Raw genomic sequence first — 21,653 nt, forward strand, 5'->3', positions numbered from 1 at the left:
CAGGGACTCAAATCCTGCAGTGCCAGACGTGTCCCCCTGCTTAAGCCAGTACATGTCCAGGCCCGTCTGAAGTTTGCTAGAGTGTATTTGGATGATCCAGAAGAGGATTGGGAGAATGTCATATGGTCAGATGAAACCAAAATAGAACTTTTTGGTAAAAACTCAACTCGTCGTGTTTGGAGGTCAAAGAATGCTGAGTTGCATCCAAAGAACACCATACCTAATGTGAAGCATGGGGGTGGAAACATCATGCTTTGGGGCTGTTTTTCTGCAAAGGGACCAGGACGACTGATCCGTGTAAAGGAAATAATTAATGGGGCCATGTATCGTGAGATTTTGAGTGAAAACCTCCTTCCATCAGCAAGGGCATTGAAGATGAAACGTGGCTGGGTCTTTCAGCATGACAATGATCCCAAACACACCGCCCGGGCAACGAAGGAGTGGCTTCGTAAGAAGCATTTCAAGGTCCTGGAGTGGCCTAGCCAGTCTCCAGATCTCAACCCCATAGACAATCTTTGGAGGGAGTTGAAAGTCCGTGTTGCCCAGCGACAGCCCCAAAACATCACTGCTCTAGAGGAGATCTGCATGGAGGAATGGGCCAAAATACCAGCAACAGTGTGTGAAAACCTTGTGAAGACTTACAGAAAACGTTTCACCTGTGTCATTGCCAACAAAGGGTATATAACAAAGTATTGAGAAACTTTTGTTATTGACCAATACTTATTTTCCACCATCATTTGCAAATCAATTCATTAAAAATCCTACAATGTGATTTTCTGGATTTTTTTTCCTCATTTTGTCTGTCATAGTTGACGTGTACCTATGATGAAAATTACAGGCCTCTCTCATCTTTTTAAGTGGGAGAACTTGCACAATTGGTGGCTGACTAAATACTTTTTTCCCCACTGTATGGGGAAATTGATATATTTAATTATATATGCTAATTAAATAGAACACTAACTGGTAGGTGAGATACCTAGACCTCAAAACCAAACTAATGTGAAATAATACTCTCTGTTCTGTAGTCTTAATTGAATAGATCTGTGACCTGAAAATCAAGTGCGTAGAATATAACTGACATTCAATATATTACACATAATACATTGCATTGTACTTGTAAGTAGCTTCTGCTGGATGAATAGAATACATCAGTCTGGGTGAAAAGCAGTGGTTCTCAATTGGTTTTGCCTCAGAACCCAAATTGAACCAGGTTGTCTCAGTCACGACACAATATTCGCATTGCGAAAAATAATCGCCAAAATACAATCTGGACAACTATTTTTTATGCTATAGTGATAGTAAATGTAGCAATTACATGACAAGGGAACAACATTCCCACCTCTTTCATTGTCAATAATACAATTTTGCCCATATTCGTGATGAAGAATGTTAATAACTTCACTAGCTTGAGACCACAAAATCAACCAAACAGCTCTATATTAATAATACTGTGATTGAAGATGTATTTTTATTTTTATTAAATTATAAAAAACTGTAACTTCATTTTTACACACTTTCTACCTGATTTAAGTCGCTTAAGTTCAGACTGGAGTATTTTTTCATGTACATTTTTATTTTATGACTTTTTTTTACTCTGACACCCGTGACCCACCAGTTGAGAATCGCTGCTGTAAAGTATCTTCACAACTTTAGAAGAAACACTCCAGTAACACTTTGTCTGAATTCCTGGCACAAGTTGCATTAAGAAGAAAACCTGGTTCCTCTGGATGAATTTCAGAGTTCTGAATGACCAAAATGTTTGGAGAAAATAACATGTTGGGACACTGCACTTAAAACCCTTGAGACCATTATAACCATCCCATTGGCCTTTCATCATACAGTAATTTTAGACCCTGTTGAAGGGAGTCTCAACGATATGAGCGGTCTTGAAATCTTCTTAATCTGAGAAAGAAATGCCATAGCAGCTACAGCACCCAGTGACTCAACTATGCGTCAATACGCTCTCAGCTCTCACAATAGTACTATTTTGAGTTGTGGTCTCAGTGTGGAAATGCTTTATAACTATGAGACATACGGTAGGAGCTCTAATAGGCTCTGTAAGGTTACGTAAGTGACAAAGAAGCTCCTCTTCACATTCTCTTATTTTCCTATAATGAGCTGTTGGATCAGCATATTTTCAAGCTTTCATGTCAGCTACCTCTGAGTGTCTTGGGGGAGAGTTTACATTTTAGTCATTTAGCAGACACTTTTATCGAGAGCGACTTACAGGAGCAGTTAGGATTAAATGCCTTGCTCAAGGGCACATCAACCTTATTTTTTCACCTAGTCGGCTCGGGATTAGAACCAGCGACCTTTCGGTTTCTGGCCCAACATTCTTAACTGCTAGTACCTAGAAGTCTGTAATTTCCCACGGTAAATTAATACTTTGACTCAATAAATCTTGAGTGCATTTTACTTAGCAAAACTAACTGGTAATACATACAGTATTCAAAGTCGGGGTCACCACATAAAAAAAAGTAATACATATACAGTGAGGGAAAAAAGTATTTGATTCCCTGCTGATTTTGTACGTTTGCCCACTGACAAAGAAATGATCAGTCTATAATTTTAATGGTAGGTTTATTTGAACAGTGAGAGACAGAATAACAACAAAAAAATCCAGAAAAACGCATGTCAAAAATGTTATAAATTGATTTGCATTTTAATGAGGGAAATAAGTATTTGACCCCCTCTCAATCAGAAAGATTTCTGGCTCCCAGGTGTCTTTTATACAGGTAACGAGCTGAGATTAGGAGCACACTCTTAAAGGGAGTGCTCCTAATCTCAGCTTGTTACCTGTATAAAAGACACCTGTCCACAGAAGCAATCAATCAATCAGATTCCAAACTCTCCACCATGGCCAAGACCAAAGAGCTCTCCAAGGATGTCAGGGACAAGATTGTAGACCTACACAAGGCTGGAATGGGCTACAAGACCATCGCCAAGCAGCTTGGTGAGAAGGTGACAACAGTTGGTGCGATTATTCGCAAATGGAAGAAACACAAAAGAACTGTCAATCTCCCTCGGCCTGGGTCTCCATGCAAGATCTCACCTCGTTGCAATGATCATGAGAACGGTGAGGAATCAGCCCAGAACTACACGGGAGGATCTTGTCAATGATCTCAAGGCAGCTGGGACCATAGTCACCAAGAAAACGATTGGTGACACACTACGCCGTGAAGGACTGAAATCCTGCAGCGCCCGCAAGGTCCCCCTGCTCAAGAAAGAACATATACAGGCCCTTCTGAAGTTTGCCAATGAACATCTGAATGATTCAGAGGAGAACTGGGTTAAAGTGTTGTGGTCAGATGAGACCAAAATGTAGCTCTTTGGCATCAACTCAACTCGCCGTGTTTGGAGGAGGAGGAATGCTGCCTATGACCCCAAGAACACCATCCCCACCGTCAAACATAGAGGTGGAAACATTATGCTTTGGGGGTGTTTTTCTGCTAAGGGGACAGGACAACTTCACAGCATCAAAGGGACGATGGACGGGGCCATGTACCATCAAATCTTGGGTGATTTCCCTCAGCCAGGGCATTGAAAATGGGTCGTGGATGGGTATTCCAGCATGACAATGACCCAAAACACACGGCCAAGGCAACAAAGGAGTGGCTCAAGAAGAAGCACATTAAGGTCCTGGAGTGGCCTAGTCAGTCTCCAGACCTTAATCCCATAGAAAATCTGTGGAGGGAGCTGAAGGTTCGAGTTGCCAAACGTCAGGCTCGAAACCTTAATGACTTGGAGAAGATCTGCAAAGAGGAGTGGGACAAAATCCCTCCTGAGATGTGTGCAAACCTGGTGGCCAACTACAAGAAACGTCTGTCCTCTGTGATTGCCAACAAGTGTTTTGCCACCAAGTACTAAGTCATGTTTTGCAGAGGGGTCAAATACTTATTTCCCTCATTAAAATGCAAATCAATTTATAACATTTTTGACATGCGTTTTTCTGGATTTTTTTGTTGTTATTCTGTCTCTCACTGTTCAAATAAACCTACCATTAAAATTATAGACTGATCATGTCTTTGTCAGTGGGCAAACGTACAAAATCAGCAGGGGATCAAATACTTTTTTCCCTCACTGTATATATATATATATATATACACAAATACATTTTAAAAAGGACAGATTATATACAAACTTTTTTGAGAAAGATATTTAGAAAAATTAGTCAAATGTATTTATTGGTTCTCTTAAATTTGGATAAGAGAGATGAAAATGCAATGAATTAAAGGTTATTTGTTGATGTAAAAATCTAAATCTACCAATTTTAAGTTTGAGTCATTATATTTGGGGTGGGGTCACAATAAAATATTGAGAAAAAAATGTGGGCCCCGGTAAGAAAGTTTGAATCCCACTGTGTAAGGTATGTACCCGATGTTGGTTAGACGTGGATATCTCTACTGACAGTTGTTTACCTGCAGTGGTGTACTCTCAGCTGACATTGACGTGAAGCCGACAATGTCACTGAAGTAGATTGTCACACTGTCAAACGCCTCCGCTTGGACCGTCTCCCCTCGCTTTAGCTGCTCTGCTACTGAGCTGTGGATAAGAGAACACAAACTTAGTAAAAACCATACAGAACGAAATGCTAATACAGTCCTTAAGAGATAAGGTTATCGTTGCTATGAATCAACAGACAGTAAGCTTGGCAGCTACGGCCCACAATGAGTAAGGGAAGTTACAGTATAAGCAGATTCTAACAGTATAACTCCCTTTTCATTAATATTTTAAAGTACAGTAATTACATTAAAGAGCCAGAGGCACAGTTTAGCACTAACAGCTAGGTTAATCCAGGACTCTGGTCAAATAAGATGAATTCTGCAGTGAGAGAAGGTATCGCTCCGTTCTCTCAGGCCCTTTTCTGTCTGTCAAAATGGCTTAAAGTTCGGGTGAGACATTTGGGCAGACAATGGGATGATAAATGAATGTGACTACACCACTGAAATATACTGAGGACATGGCTTGTCATTTGCTGCTTTCGTGTTATCAGAGGTGCTTAACCCCCTATCACATTTCTCCTCCTAGTTCCGGTTAATGAGAAGTTAGCTTGTCAGCTCCCATCTTGCCTTGCCCTTTCATTTCCTCTCTGCTTATGTAACTGTGAATGTGTATATTTTTGTAAAGTGTGAGATAGAATAGAAAGCTGAGACGCTCTTTCATGCTGTGGAATTTAAACAATGAATAGGTGGCACGGTACAATACAGAAAATAGTCTCATAATTTTCTCTGTTTGATAATCAGAAGTTCAGACTTATAAACATAATAGTGCAAGAGGAAAATCCAAATAATTATATTCTTACTGTGGCAAGATCTGGTAAAGTAGATTTTCGGCTTTTCTTTTCTCCTCCAGGTAGGCTTGCGTTCGTTCCTCTACCAAGTTCTCCAGGTTGTTGGCATACTGCTCCATTCTGGACAGCAGGTTGTTCAGAATACTGGTACTTCCCTCCCTGTGACACAAACAGACAGAAATATGACATACCCATTCATTTGTTGCCATTCTAAATTAAAAATATCTAAACTTTCTGTACTTTCTATTCCGTTAACATCACCTAATATGGTCTATTCAATGCGTATTTCAGAAGTGACTTCATGGCCATACTTTTCAGACTATTTGCCTATACAGCACAGTGGTTGAGTCATCCAGGGCTATAGCTGTACAGTACTGTACACTCAGTGTTTGGAATCTTTCCCACAATGGGTCATAGATCATACACCCACATGTAGAGGAACACGACGATAAAGCAAGACATGAAATACAGACTCTGATGAATAGCAGTGCATCAGGGGTAATCATGTGAAGGATACACAGCTCAATCACTTAAAGTACACTGAATCATAAGGATTGTCATTGAGGACTGAGGAGATAGGATCCAAAGGAGAAGAGAGATTTCACATTCTTTACCCAGCCGAATAGTAATCATACAAATTCAGCAAGGTCACTTACAGAGAAGTCAATTCGGCCGTTTGTAATACACAAAGTGTGAGCCAAAGTGATCGTTTACGCCACTGACTACTAAAGACCCTGTTTGTTCTTGTGTCCTTCAGCCAGGGCTTCACACCAAAAATAACACGCCATCCGTCACTACATGTCAATAACATATTTACGTAATGAAAAGAAGTGCTTCTGAGAGGTATCAATCATGTCCCTCTTACCTCAGACCAGTGGAAATGGCCAGAAGTATATCACGGAGGCTAGCGTTGCCGGTGGCTATATGCTAACGTGACAGACAGACAGACCCAGAGCCCTGATTTAAGCCACTCGGCCAAGCCGCCAGTCAATACAATGAACCACAACCTGTGCTGTGATCTCCCTGCCACAAATGTCAGAATTCAAAAGGAGTATGTCTGTCTACCTAGCCAACACAAAAACAGCCTTTGTACTTGTAAGAAATACAGAAGCGTTGAATAAGATCAAAACAGTTCTGCAGCAAAGGGACATATCTGATTATGGGGGTGTTGTAGGAAAAAGGAGTATGGCCCTGAAAGCTTGATCCAGCGACAAAACAAACACCAGGGTCTGATTTCCTCCCACAGCTCATAAAGTACTTGGTTTTCTTGGTCACAGAGGTCACTCAACTCTACATCTTCAAGGTTTTCCGGCTTTTGATCAGCAGGTAGATCACATATTTCTCCTTCTGTGATAGGTCTGCCCAGCCCAAGGGAACGCGCGCACACACACACACAAACCAAAATATGCATCTGAATAATGCATAGGGTAAGCCATGAAGAACAACAAGATAAATATAAACTCCACACTTGGAGGGTGAAGACTTCCTATCTCTCTGATCTGAAATGATTTATGTGTGATAAGCAGCACCATTTTCTTTAATCTCATTTGTATTAATACTAATCCTTTTCCAGCATCTCTTGATAATTTCAACTTATTTAAATTATTTCCTCCATTCTCCTTTTCAAACATCTTGATAAAATACATCCAAAGAAAATATGATCTACATGGTGTCTGATACAAGAGGAGCTAGGCAGCCATTTTGGGGCATGGTGGTTCTCAGTGCTCACTTGTTGAGTTTGGTGATGTAGATCTTGATGTGGCTAAAGTCGGGCCGCTCGACAGGGTCCTCGGCCCAGCAGCTGTCCATCAGGATGGTCAGCTCCTCACAGTGGCAGCTGTTGTCTGTGGTGGGCCGGAAGTAAGGCCTCTGGCCATTACGCACCTTCTGCACTATCTCTGTAATAGTCAAGATAGGGGGAGTGTTAGTGTTAGTGTGTGCAGCACTGCATTCTCTGGGAAATTGATCGATCAATGAAGTCCCAGCGAGAACTGAAACCAGCAATACTGCAGCCCTTGAGCCGAGGACTGGAGTTGTCCAACCATGAAGATGCAGACTTCTGCTCCATGATTTTCTTTATCGATTAGGGAACACGCATGAAGGAGGAAATGGGATGAAAATGTTACTTTTTGGCCTTAATTTAAGGTTAGGTAGGGTAAGGCACTAGGATTAGCAGTGTGGTTAAGGTTTGGTTTAAAATCGGATTTTATGACTTTGTGGCAGTGCCAGTTAGTGACTACCCTGCAGAGCTGCCTCCAGTACATAAGTCATTTCAATAAATGCCAACCTGCGTTTATTAGCATAATTCGTTTTACCTTTAGGGCTCAGATCCATGCCGTCCACATAGAAGGGTCCATTCCTCAGGGCTATCTCCTGGAGTATGATGCCAAAGCTGTACACGTCTCCTTTCTGGGTGCCCTGTGGAGGATGTCTGTCGTAGATCAACAACTCTGGAGCTGTCCACAGCTTCTCTAGAAACACAACAAACTCACATTAACTACTGAGCATCTTCTCCTTTATCCAATCCTCAATTTAGTTTTCTTCCATTGGTGAGGAGGCAAAGTGATTACCTCCTCTGACAATGTTGACCTACTTGCATAGAGTGCGTGCGAGTCGTCATTTTCACATGATGAACGGAAACTGGCCAGGCCGTAATCCGTAATTTTCAACACAAATCGACTGTCCACCACACAATTAGATGACTTCAGATTTCCATGGGAGCCGATGTAGCTGTTGTGCAGATAGTTCATTCCCTGGCAGAACAAGCATGAAATTGACCGTTCAAAAAAATATAGCATACATGAAAACATACAAATCTGATCATGTGGAAATAATGTGTTTTGAGTTTGATCGAAATGGAAATGTGATGAAAATTCTGTATGGGGTCAAGTGTTTCAAGTAGTTGTACATTTCACATTGGAAATCAAATTCCTACAGGGACTCAAAAACATACTGCACTGTCATGTATACGTCTAATATTTGTTGGAGCATATGTATCAGAATGTGGCTTATAGGGCCTTTTGCTTGTTAGAAGGTCCCTGTTGTTGACAGCTTAACAGACTGTTATTTTAACAGAAATTTGGTTGAGGTACTCCATGATCCATGTACTTCACCTCAATATAGTATTTCTCCAAGATAGTGATCTCGAACAAAAAGCCCCTTTGTTAGAGCAGGCTAAAAATAAGTAGTGAAAATACATGGATGATTACATTTGATTAAGCGGAAGGAATTTTGCAGTGAGATTGTGATTATGTTGCTTTCCAAGTTTTCAACCTGGACTCAGGGGTAGATGTAACACAGTAAATGTAAATCTGTCTCCCTCCATTTAGTATGAAATGTTACATTTCGTATGTTATGTATTAATTTGTGGATGTCCATCATCCATTTCGTATGATGTTACGAATTACAATTTGTATGATATGTTACAAATTGCAATTCATATAATATGTTACGAATTTGCAATACGTATAATATGTTACGTATTCCAATTTGTTGTGGCTAATATTAGGTAGGTGGCTAGGTAGCTAACGCTAACGTTAGCTAGGTGGGTAACGTCAGCAAGGTTAGGGGTAAGAGTTAGGTGTTAGAGTTAGGTTAAAGGGCTACACCTTTCCTGCAGTCAAACAACCTAGTGGCCTCATGTGTGGCATGTTATTAAATGTTTTAATAATTTCATAATTACTCAACATTATTTTTAAAAAGCTGCCCAAAATCTGGTGTTTCTATGTCGAACGGTTTTGTTATATTTCAGTCTACAGTTATGTACAGTGCCTTCAGAAATTATTCAGACCCCTTGACTTTTTAAAAAAGCTAGCTATTCGCTGGCGCAAGTGGGGACACTTCAGCATGAGAAGTACGTTTCACACATTCCCATGTGCTACACCAATACCTTCTCTCACTAATAAGGTACCAATGTGACCTCAAAACGACCCAACTGCAGTTACAATCATAGTACATGTGTTGGCTGCTGTCAAACAGGACACATACCTTGACTATGTCGTTGATGAGTGAATAGCGGAACATCCAGTCCAGATTGATGCTCTCATTCTCCAAAATGTCCTGAAAGTAGAAGTACAATTTTCAGCTGACATCTCTAATCCTGACATCTCGCTGACATCGCTCTAATTAATCTGAAATCTCCCTACATCACATAATGTAACACAGTTTTACAGTAACAGTCAGTCTGAAGTGTTTTCACATGATAAGCTCCATTATTAAAAGTTTCCCATAACTTCACATTCTTCCATTTTGGCAGGGTAGCAGTGCATCAGGCTGGCATTTCAAACTAAACTTGAAAGCCAAGAGTACATTTCCAAATGTCTCTCAGGGCATCTTAAACCATATATTTATACAGAAAGAGTATGAATGAATAATACATTAGCAAGACCACACCAAATGGTCATTTCAATATTATATCGGTCCAAGTGATTATACTTGACAAAACATGCAAATACAATTGAAATTCCATTAAATGGAATGATTGTGAGGTCTTACCTGAAGACTACCTCTGGGACAATATTCAGTCACGATGCAGATGTTGGGAGGGTCAATGCAGGCACCAATGAATCTGGTTAAATGATTGAATTGCACATCTCTCATCTGTAAACAAACACATAGAATTTCAATCAGTATATCATTCTCTCTCTCAATATTATATGGCAATAGATGCTAAAACTGGTATTTTCCTTTCTAGAAAAGCAACAAAAAAAGCACCTCATCAGAATAGTACATTTACAGCGAACAGGTTTTGGCACAGTGTCTTTTCTACGTGTTAAGTATAGCATTCCCTCATAGGCCATCCAGTTGACACGTGCATGTGAATAAATTGGGCCGGGAGGTTATGAATGAGGCAGTGTTGTGGGAACTTACAGCATGTGAAAAAATGCAGAGGTGTTGAAAGGATGTAGGCTATAATATGAGTGCATAGCAGGCAAATGTGTAAAAGGCACTACATGGAAAATTATCATTAATTCCATGTCCTCTTCTTACAACCTGGGATCTCGTCCAAAAATGAATCATGTCAAATAAAAAAGTACAAAACAAAATCCTCTAAATTATGTATAGGCTTGTCACATAGGAAAGCATTGCATGCTCTGTATTTAAATGTTCCATATGATGTGTGTGTATAAACAACAGAGTGAAATTGAATCCAGTCCACACATCCTCTCCGTTTCAATACATCCATGCCCTGGCAGGGAGGATGTACATAATATCTCCGAGCAGCGTGAAACTTCTAAAAACAGTGAGAATAACCTGTACAGTGTGTTTTGATTTGGGGCCGATTCACTAACAGAGGTGAGTGACAGCTGCTGTAACACCAAAACCAGGGAGTCAGTTGCTCCTGTTTCACGGCTCAGGAGAAGTTAGCATACCCTTTGGCCTATATAATTTCCCCTGCGGAACGCTAGCTAAGGGAGGAGAGGAGAGAAGAGGGGAAGGAGAGGCTCTGGAAGACAAGCGGTTAAGTTTCCATTGGCAGGCCCCTCGCTCCCTCATCTGGTTGGCTCTTTCATGAGCAGGGAACTGACAGCCGATCAGGCCCCAGGGGCATCTGATGAGCTGCCAGCTCAGACTGGTGTCTCTCCTGTGTGCGCCGCCCACCCGCCACCGCTGAGTAGAGGCATCCAGGGCCTGCACAACTCACATCCACTGGGCCACAGTTCAGAGCGAGAGGAGGGGGGGGGGCTAGGCTGCCCAGAGCCTTATCCACCGCACGGATGATAACTAAATTAATACAGACCCAGATATCCGATAATAGCACCGACTGACTGTCTGGCTTTTCATTAGCTTCAAAGTAATGTTTCAGCAATGTTTTGTCTTTCCCACATCGTGTTTCAAGTCAGACGTTTTCTTGTTTTTTCACTTTTCTCTGTCACTGTCTCATTAAATGTAATTCCCAAAACGGAGACAATTTTCTTCATCCACAGCTGTTGCAGCTGATGTTGGAGGACGTTTGAGGATCTGAGTCTTTAACAGCAGCAGCACAGGTTCAGTAATAAGAAATCTCCTGTAGCGATGTGAAAGAGGCCCTCCTTTGAACAACCTGGTAATGATTCAGTACACCCCCCCCAAGGCCCACAGTGGCTTTACCACCTCAGTGGGAGAGACTCATTCTACTACTGCTGCTGCAGAGGGGTCATAAACAGAGGCATGCTCGCCTACAACAACACATGAGGCAGGGCCCTGGTAAAGGGACATTGAACTCTAGTCCTGGAGGGTCAGAGTTTACTAGTTCAGACCCTTTTCATCAGTGACTGGTTTAAACCTGGGGAAATCAGGTGAGTGGACTCTCTATAGGAGCCAATAACACTAAATGAAGTATAAGAGGGAAAAGCCCACTAGCTGGACTATTCTTAAACACTTCAGGAATGGATACCCCTCTGCAGTGAGGCAGTAAGGATTTAAACAACCCACCAGACTTAAGTAATAACAGCACACATACACAGTAAATCATTGGGTACTGATCTGGACTTACATGTTTGAGCTCAAACAGCACTTGTCTGGTCAGCTCTATCCTCTTCTTGTTCACATATTTGATGGCCACCAGGTTGCCCTGTGTCAAAGAGATAGAGATAGCGAGATAAAGAGATAGAGATAGCGAGATAGCAAGATAGAGATAGCGAGATAGAGAGATAGAGATAGCGAGATAAAGAGATGGAGATGAAAAACCTTCTACTGCAGGTTGAGCAACAGACTACTGTGTAGTGTACTGTGACTATAGAGATACGTTCTTTAGCAGGGATTCCCGAACTCGGTCCTGGGGCACCTCCCTGGGTGCATGTTTTGGTTTTTTCCCTAACACTACACTGCTGATTCAAATAATCAACTCATCATCAAGCTTTGATTATTTGAATCAGCTGTGTAGTGCTAGGACAAAAACTAAATGTGCACCCCTGCGAGGCCCCAGGACCGAGTTTGGGAAACCCTGGCCTATAGTATTATCTTTCTATGACTGTGACAATGCAATAGGAGAGACCTAAATGTGACCATCTATGGGATCTGTGTGATGGAAAGGCATCCATTCATTGGGAAGAATGAAAAGGACAAATATAAATGGTAATAGAAACATATTGACATATTCAAGTCTTATTCAGGGGAAAACACAAGGGACAATAGGTGGACTATAGTGTCGATATAATAGTGTATGGTATGTGTGCCAAGTATATTTAACATCTATTCCATGCTACTGAGATGGAGAGATACATCTGTCACTTTGATATGTAAAAGTAAAGTCAATCTACAGAGAAGGTACCATCAAATCCAAAGTGTGAATTATAACTAGAAAAACTGAGAAAAATAAACAACTTTGGATACTCTATAGTAGGGATATAATCCTATAGGTTTGAATAGAAAAAAACTAAAGTGTTACATGTAGCCAACAACCACGTATCAACATTCAAAGCCTGACATTTATATTATATTCTTCCACCCTCTCAATAGACTCGTTAAACAGAGACATTAACAACAACAACAAGTTGCTAGCGGTGTCCAAACTGTGAGGTGGGATGTGAATCACACTCTGTGTATCACATTAAAACCAGCCATCTGAGCTGAGCTCTGCGGAGCTCGCCCACTCTCCTATCCATCTCCTCTGTGAGCATGCACATGTGTGGGTGTAAAGGAGTGAGCAGGAGTTGAAAATGTCAGAACTCAGACAGCCTTACCTTAAAATAGCCTGTTTTAGCAAACAGCTGATATTTTCCATGGGCAGTTATCAAGGAGCCATAGCTGGAACCTCTCTGGAAGGAGTAACAAGTATCCTTTGTCAGATAAGATACAGTCAGAGAAATGTTCAGGTACACTACAATTCAGTTCAGTTTGGTTATTATTACATGTACAAATATACAATGTAACTATACAATGTTCACTTATACAAATTGAGTTCTTTTCATAGCTTTAACATTTTATTAATATTCTCCAATCTCATAAAACATTTTAGAAAAAGGCTCAGTGTTATTTGCCAGGTAAATGAAGAATTGCCATGTTTTCATATGCAAAACAGAATTCTGGGGAGATGTACGTGTTGGAGCGAGCGTGCACAGAGTGAATGAAAAGGGGGTGAGGGTAATATACAGTGAGGGAAAAAAGTATTTCATCCCCTGCTGATTTTGTACATTTGCCCACTGACAAAGACATGATCAGTCTATAATTTTAATGGTAGGTTTATTTGAACAGTGCGAGACAGAATAACAACAAAAAAATCCAGAAAAACGCATGTCAAAAATGTTATCAATTGATTTGCATTTTAATGAGGGAAATAAGTATTTGACCCCTCTGCAAAACATGACTTAGTACTTGGTGGCAAAACCCTTGTTGGCAATCACAGAGGTCAGACGTTTCTTGTAGTTGGCCACCAGGTTTGCACACATCTCAGGAGGGATTTTGTTCCACTCCTCTTTGCAGATCTTCTCCAAGTCATTAAGGTTTCGAGGCTGACGTTTGGCAACTCGAACCTTCAGCTCCCTCCACAGATTTTCTATGGGATTATGATCTGGAGACTGGCTAGGCCACTCCAGGACCTTAATGTGCTTCTTCTTGAGCCACTCCTTTGTTGGCTTGGCCGTGTGTTTTTGGTCATTGTCATGCTGGAATACCATCCACGACCCATTTTCAATGCCCTGGCTGAGGAAAGGAGGTTCTCACCCAAGATTTGACGGTACATGGCCCCATCCATCGTCCCTTTGATGCGGTGAAGTTGTCGAGTCCCCTTAGCAGAAAAACACCCCTAAAGCATACATTTTCCACCTCTATGTTTGACGGTGGGGATGGTGTTCTTGGTGTCATAGGCAGCATTCCTCCTCCACCAAACTCGGCGAGTTGAGTTGATGCCAAAGAGCTTGATTTTGGTCTCATCTGACCACAACACTTTCACCCAGTTCTCCTCTGAATCATTCAGATGTTCATTGGCAAACTTCAGACGGCCCTGTATATGTGTTTTCTTGAGCAGGGGGACCTTGCGGGCGCTGCAGGATTTCAGTCCTTCACGGCGTAGTGTGTTACCAATTGTTTTCTTGGTGACTATGGTCCCAGCTGCCTTGAGATCATTGACAAGATCCTCCCGTGTAGTTCTGGGCTGATTCCTTACCGTTCTCATGATCATTGCAACTCCACGAGGTGAGATCTTGCATGGAGCCCCAGGCCGAGAGAGATTGACAGTTCTTTTGTGTTTCTTCCATTTGCGAAATATCGCACCAACTGTTGTCACCTTCTCACCAAGCTGCTTGGCGATGGTCTTGTAGCCCATTCCAGCCTTGTGTAGGTCTACAATCTTGTCCCTGACTCCCTTGGAGAGCTCTTTGGTCTTGGCCATGGTGGAGAGTTTGGAATCTGATTGATTGATTGCCTCTCTGGACAGGTGTCTTTTATACAGGTAACAAGCTGAGATTAAGAGCACTCCCTTTAAGAGTGTGCTCCTAATCTCAGCTCGTTACCTGTATAAAATACACCTGGGAGCCAGAAATCTTTCTGATTGAGAGGGGGTCAAATACTTATTTCCCTCATTAAAATGCAAATCAATTTATAACATTTTTGACAATGCGTTTTTCTGGATTTTTTTGTTGTTATTCTGTCTTTCACTGTTCAAATAAACCTACCATTAAAATTATAGACTGATCATGTCTTTTTCAGTGGGCAAACATACAAAATCAGCAGGGGATCAAATACTTTTTTCCCTCACTGTATGTGTCAGCATGCACTACACAACTGTAGATAACGCAAATATTGGCAACACATGGCATACTGGAAAATAAATCGGTTTTGAAAATCAATATGTTTTCCACAGTTTTATCCCAGGAACTGGACTGAAAACGTCTAATGAAGAAAGTGTGTGCATGTGCGTGCATGAATGCCTGCACATGTGTACTGTAAGTGTGTGTGCATATACAGTCAGGTTCATAATTATTGGCAGCCTTGATAAAGATGAGCAAAAAAGATTGTATAAAATAAATACCTGAGCTATATTGTATGCCAAAACAATAAGAAATGATATTATTTTATACTACTACTGTAACGATCCCGGCAGTCTGAGTCGGGTCCTGTCTGGTGACTAGTGTTTCCTGTTCGTAGTCTCCAGTTTCCCGAGGGTTCGGGAACGCTCCGGGGAGCTCTCTTGTTTTCCGCACCTGCATCCCGTCAGCAATCTGCACACCTGGCCCTCATCATCACCCTTTTTAGGCTCTGGCCAAACATCCAGTTCCTGCCGGATCGTTAGCCATGAACAGTAGGTGTTCTGTGTATCAGTTTAGAGTGTTCTAGCGTGAGTTTTGTTATTTTGTACTTTGTTGAGTTTTTGTGTTCTTACCTCCGTTTTTGTTCCACCTGCAGTCACACGTCCGGAACCTTCACCCCACCTCTGCCTGATGGTCGGCGGCTGCCGAGCCATCACTGGACCCAGTACTGCACCCCCAACTACTCAACCACGCCGCCCGCTCTGTCCCTGGATTATTCTGCACCTTTTGTCGTATCTAATAAACCCTCACCTTCGTTCAACTCTCCTTGTCCTGGTCTGCTTTTGGGTTCTGGCTGAGGGAACTGTGACAGAACGATCCGGCCAAATATGAACCCAGCGGACCTGGACTCTGTTCGCCATGCCATTACCCAGCAGGAGAAGATGTTGGGCCATCATAGCATGGTACTACAGGAGATCGCGTTGTCAGTTCGGAACCTTTCTACCGGCCTGACGGAGGTCCAGAACCAACGCCAGTGTCCGGTGGAGGACTCACTACCGGTTTCACCCACCTCGCCTGCCGCTTCTGAAGTTGTGTCCCTCCGTGAGCCCAAGGTTCCGACGCCGGATAAATATGAGGGGGAGCTGGGAAGATGCCGTTCCTTCCTTATGCAGTGTGGATTAGTGTTCGATCTACAGCCCTACTCTTATGCCACTGACAAGGCTAGGATAGCCTTTTTGATTGAGTTGCTGCGTGGTCGAGCGCTGGAGTGGGCTTCAGCCGTTTGGGAACGACAGGATCCCTGCATGGCTTCATACCAGGGGTTCACGGCCGAGATGAGGAAGCTCTTCGACCATTCCGTCCGAGGGAGGGACGCAGCTAGGCGTCTGTTTTCTCTTCACCAAGGAACTCGCAGCGTGGCCGACTTCGTGATCGAGTTCAAGACGTTGGCTGTGGAGAGTGGGTGGAACGAGGAGTCTTTGCAAGCGGCCTTTTACCAGGGCCTGTCGGAGCAGCTCAAGGATGAGTTGATCTCCTATCCGGAGCCTAGTGACCTGGACAGCTTGGTAGCCTTGTCTATTCGGGTGGATAATCGAGTCCGAGAGCGAAGGAGGGAGAAGCAATGGGGTCCGTCCAATCGATCAGCTTCTCAGTTCCCCGTCGGGTCGGGTGGTGGACCAGAACACGTCGATCATTCTCCACCACTAAGGATTAGTGGAGAGGACCTCTCTCCCGATTCTGAACCCATGCAAGTGGGGCGGCACGGGTTAACCAAGGAGGAGCGTCAACATAGACGTAAGACCAACTGCTGCCTCTACTGTGGTCGCTCGGGACATTACCTCTCCACTTGTTCCCGGCGGTCGTCAAACTGCCCGGCTCGCTAAAGTTGGGAGGACTTTTAGCGAGCCAGTTTCAACCTCTCAGTACCTCTGTCAGACCCCGCTTCCCGGCTACCCTTGTGAACAGGAATCAGAGCTTAGCGCTTAACGCTTTTATCGATTCAGGTGCCGATGGAAGCTTTCTTGATGCCGAGTTGGTGGAACAGCTGGGGCTTTCCAAGGAGCAATTGCCGGAAGCCATTGAAGCGACCACTCTGAACGGCAGTAGTCTGGCACGTATCACGATGAGGACTGAACCGGTTAAGATGCGGTTGTCGGGGAATCATTCTGAGATGATTTCATTTTTCATTCTGCCGTCTTCCCATGTTCCTCTGGTCCTTGGATACCCCTGGCTGAAGGAACACAATCCCACGTTCGATTGGGTGACGGGCAAGGTAACGAGTTGGAGCCTTGATTGTCATGCTAACTGTCTCAAGACTGCCTGCCCCCATTCGGTTCCCAGTCAGGTGATTGAGGCTAAACCCCCAGATTTGTCCCTGGTTCCCGAGACATATCACGATTTGGGGGAAGTTTTCAGTAAGCAGAAGGCTCTGTCACTTCCTCCCCACCGACCATATGATTGTGCCATCAACCTGGTTCCTGGAGCTGTCTACCCCAAGGGAAGGTTATACAGTATCTCCCGACCTGAACGTGAGGCGTTGGAGACCTACATCAAGGAGTCCCTAGCTGCTGGTCTCGTTCGTCCCTCGTCATCACCCCCTGGGGGCAGGATTCTTCTTTGTGGGAAAGAAGGATGGCTCTCTTCGACCGTGTATTGATTATCGGGGGTTGAATGACATCACGGTCAAGAACAAGTATCCCCTGCCCTTGATGAGTTCTGCCTTCGACTCCTTACAGGGTGCTACGGTGTTCACCAAGCTAGACCTACGCAATGCGTATCACCTGGTCCGGATCAGAGAGGGGGACGAGTGGTTGACGGGTTTCAATACACCGATGGGTCACTTCGAGTATCAGGTGATGCCGTTTGGACTGACCAATGCTCCAGCGGTATTCCAGAGTATGGTGAACGACGTCCTGAGAGATATGATCGGTCTCTTCGTGTTTGTTTACCTGGATGACATTCTGATCTTCTCGAAGGAACCTTCCGACCACGTCCAGCATGTCCGGCAGGTTCTGCAGCGATTGTTGGAGAATCGCCTGTTCGTGAAGGCCGAGAAGTGCGAGTTTCACGCCCACACTACATCCTTTCTCGGGTACATCATCTCCAGGGGTGAGATTAGGATGGATCAGGAGAAGGTTAGAGCGGTTCTGGAATGGGTCCAGCCCGGTACGAGATTGCAACTCCAGAGATTTTTGGGGTTTGCGAATTTCTACCGCAGATTCATCCGGGATTACAGCCGTGTGGCCGCTCCATTAACTGCCTTGACTTCCAGTATCAGGACCTTCAAGTGGAATCCGGAGGCGGATCGAGCGTTTCTGGATTTGAAGAGGCGATTCACCAACGCACCGATTCTCTCTCAACCGGACACGGCCCGTCAGTTCGCCGTTGAAGTGGACGCGTCTGATGTGGGAGTTGGCGCCATCCTGTCGCAGCGATGCTCCACGGACAGTAAACTCCATCCCTGCGCCTACTACTCTCGTCGCCTTTCGCCTGCAGAGAGGAATTACGATGTGGGTAACCGGGAGCTTCTCGCGGTGAAACTTGCCTTGGAGGAGTGGCGCCACTGGTTGGAGGGGCGGAGCAACCGTTTATTGTCTGGACTGACCACAAGAATCTTGCTTACGTGCAATCGGCTAAACGTCTCAACTCCCGTCAGGCCAGGTGGGCGTTGTTTTTCGGACGATTCAAGTTTGCCCTGACGTTCCGACCTGGATCTAAGAACGGCAAGGCGGGACGCCTTGTCCCGGATGTTCTCCAAGACGGAGGAGAGTGGGTCCAAGACCGAGACTATTCTCCCCCGGAACTGCGTCGTGGGAGCAGTGATGTGGAAGATTGAGGAGGAGGTGCTGGCGGCCCTTCGGACTCAGCCCGGTCCCGGTAACGGTCCACCCGGTCGGTTGTTTGTGCCTGAGTCGGTTCGTCCTGCTGTCCTCAAATGGTCCCACGCCAGCAAGATGGCTTGTCACCCCGGGCGTGGCTCGGACTATGGCGTTTCTTCGCAGACGCTTTTTGGTGGCCTGCCATGGCCGAGGATACTCGGGGTTTTGTTGCTGCCTGTCCAGTGTGTGCGCAGAATAAGAGTACCAATCGGCCCAGCTCTGGACTACTTCACCCCCTTCCTATTCCCCGGCGTCCATGGTCGCATCTGGCCCTGGACTTCGTCACGGGGTTGCCCGCTTCTGAGGGGAACACGGTCGTTCTGACTATCGTGGACAGATTCAGCAAGTTCGCCCACTTTGTGCCTATTGCCAAGCTTCCCTCTGCCTCGGAGACGTCCGAGATCCTGGTTAGGGAGGTTTTCAGGGTCCACGGTTTGCCCAGTGATATCGTTTCCGACCGTGGCCCTCAGTTTACCTCTGCTGTCTGGAAGTCCTTCTGTTTGGCCATTGGAGCTACAGTCAGTCTCACATCTGGTTTTCACCCCCAATCCAATGGTCAGGCGGAGAGAGCCAACCAGAAGATGGAATCCACGCTACGCTGTCTGGTCTCTTCCAACCCCACCTCCTGGGCCTCTCAGTTGCCTTGGGTTGAGTATGCCCACAATACTCTCCCTACATCTGCCACTGGGATGTCTCCCTTCCAGTGCCTGTATGGCTACCAACCTCCCCTGTTCCCTTCTCAGGAGAAGGAGCTATCAGTGCCTTCTGTTCAGGCTCATATTCGTCGTTGCCACCGGACCTGGCATCGGGCCAGAAAGGCACTCCTTAGAGGTTCGGATCGGTATCAGCTCCAGGCGAATCGTCGCCGGATCCCCGCTCCCACCTATACCATCGGAGATAGGGTTTGGTTGGCCACACGGGATCTTCCGTTACGGACTGAGTCTAGGAAGTTGTTACCGAAGTTCATTGGTCCGTTTGTGGTGGAGAGGGTGATCAATCCGGTGGCAGTTCGACTCAAACTACCGAGGACGCTCAGAGTCCATCCCACCTTCCATGTCTCCTGCCTCAAGCCTGTCTTCCTCAGTCCTCTGTTGCCTCCTCCGCCTCCTCCTCCTCCTCCTCGGATGATCGGAGGTGGTCCTGCCTACACGGTGCGTCGCATCATGGATTCCAGACGGCGGGGCCGGGGTTTCCAGTATCTCGTGGACTGGGAGGGGTATGGTCCTGAAGAGAGGAGTTGGATTCCGCGGCGACAGGTCCTAGATGCTGACCTCATCAGGGATTTCTACCGCCTCCATCCTGGCGCTCCGGGAGGTCCGCCCGGTGGCGTTCTCGGAGGGGGGGTACTGTAACGATCCCGGCAGTCTGAGTCGGGTCCTGTCTGGTGACTAGTGTTTCCTGTTCGTAGTCTCCAGTTTCCCGAGGGTTCGGGAACGCTCCGGGGAGCTCTCTTGTTTTCCGCACCTGCATCCCGTCAGCAATCTGCACACCTGGCCCTCATCATCACCCTTTTTAGGCTCTGGCCAAACATCCAGTTCCTGCCGGATCGTTAGCCATGAACAGTAGGTGTTCTGTGTATCAGTTTAGAGTGTTCTAGCGTGAGTTTTGTTATTTTGTACTTTGTTGAGTTTTTTGTGTTCTTACCTCCGTTTTTGTTCCACCTGCAGTCACACGTCCGGAACCTTCACCCCACCTCTGCCTGATGGTCGGCGGCTGCCGAGCCATCACTGGACCCAGTACTGCACCCCCAACTACTCAACCACGCCGCCCGCTCTGTCCCTGGATTATTCTGCACCTTTTGTCGTATCTAATAAACCCTCACCTTCGTTCAACTCTCCTTGTCCTGGTCTGCTTTTGGGTTCTGGCTGAGGGAACTGTGACAACTACAATTGCTCAGAGAAAGTGATTTTGTTTAACAAGTAATACAAAAAATCTTTAAAAAATAATAATACAAAAGATAGGGGTCAAAATTAGTAGCACCCCTCTTTCCAACACTCTCACCCACCCCTTACGTGGATAATGGCACTGAGCCTTTTTCTAAAAACTTTTATGAGATTGGAGAACACACTGGGAGGGATCTTAGACCATTCCTCCATTCAGAATATTTCCAGATCATTAATATCCTTTGTCTGCTCTTATGGACTGCCCTCTTCAATTCAAACCACAGGTTTTCAATGGGGTTCAAGTCTGGAGACAGATAGCCATTGCAAAACATTTATTTTGTGGTCAATTAACCATTTCTTTGTGGATTTTGATTGGTGCTTGGGGTTATTGTCTTGCTGGAAGATCCACCTGCAGCCAAGTGTCAGCCTCCTGGCGAAGGCAACCAGGTTTTCGGCTAAAATGTCCTGGTACTTGGTAAAATCCATGATATTGTTAACCTTAACAAGGGCCCCAGGACCAGTGAAAGCAAAAACATCAAAGATCCACCACCATATTTTTCTGCATATGCTTCTGTTTTTCAACACCAAACCCACCACTTGTGTGCGTGGCCAAAGAGCTTTATTTTCATGTCATCTGACCAAAGCACCGGTTCCAATCCAAGTGCCAATGCCGTTTATCAAACGGTCAGATGACATGAGAACAGGGGTGCCAATAATTTTGTTTAACAAACTATTACTTTGTTCAACAAAATCTCTTTCTCTGAGCAACTGTTTTAATATAAAATAATTGTCAATGTTTTTTAGCATACAGTATAGCTCAGTATTTGTATTATTTATCTTATACAGTTTTTTCTGCTCATCTTTATCAAGGGTGCCAATAATTTTGGACATGACTGTATGCGTGTGTTTACTGAAATGCAATGCATAGGAAAAG

General features: G+C 44.6%; 1 protein-coding gene across 2 annotated transcripts in view; it reads right to left on the reverse strand.

The window, feature by feature from the left end:
- LOC121541649 (atrial natriuretic peptide receptor 2-like) overlaps positions 1-21,653 on the reverse strand; it is a 52,868-nt gene that overhangs the window by 6,839 nt on the left and 24,376 nt on the right. The window contains exons 9-17 of one of the 2 annotated variants that reach the window (XM_041850822.1): positions 12,955-13,029; positions 11,766-11,843; positions 9,785-9,889; positions 9,278-9,349; positions 7,884-8,043; positions 7,606-7,761; positions 7,020-7,188; positions 5,303-5,449; positions 4,419-4,542 (exon numbers count right to left, since the gene is read on the reverse strand). In XM_041850822.1, coding sequence (XP_041706756.1) covers positions 4,419-4,542; positions 5,303-5,449; positions 7,020-7,188; positions 7,606-7,761; positions 7,884-8,043; positions 9,278-9,349; positions 9,785-9,889; positions 11,766-11,843; positions 12,955-13,029 — 1,086 coding nt within the window. Of the gene's footprint in view, positions 1-4,418; positions 4,543-5,302; positions 5,450-7,019; positions 7,189-7,605; positions 7,762-7,883; positions 8,044-9,277; positions 9,350-9,784; positions 9,890-11,765; positions 11,844-12,954; positions 13,051-21,653 lie in introns of both variants that reach the window. The other variant, XM_041850821.1, reaches the window with a different exon arrangement.

Source organism: Coregonus clupeaformis, chromosome 27 (assembly GCF_020615455.1).
Source record: "Coregonus clupeaformis isolate EN_2021a chromosome 27, ASM2061545v1, whole genome shotgun sequence".
Taxonomy (NCBI): domain Eukaryota; kingdom Metazoa; phylum Chordata; class Actinopteri; order Salmoniformes; family Salmonidae; genus Coregonus; species Coregonus clupeaformis.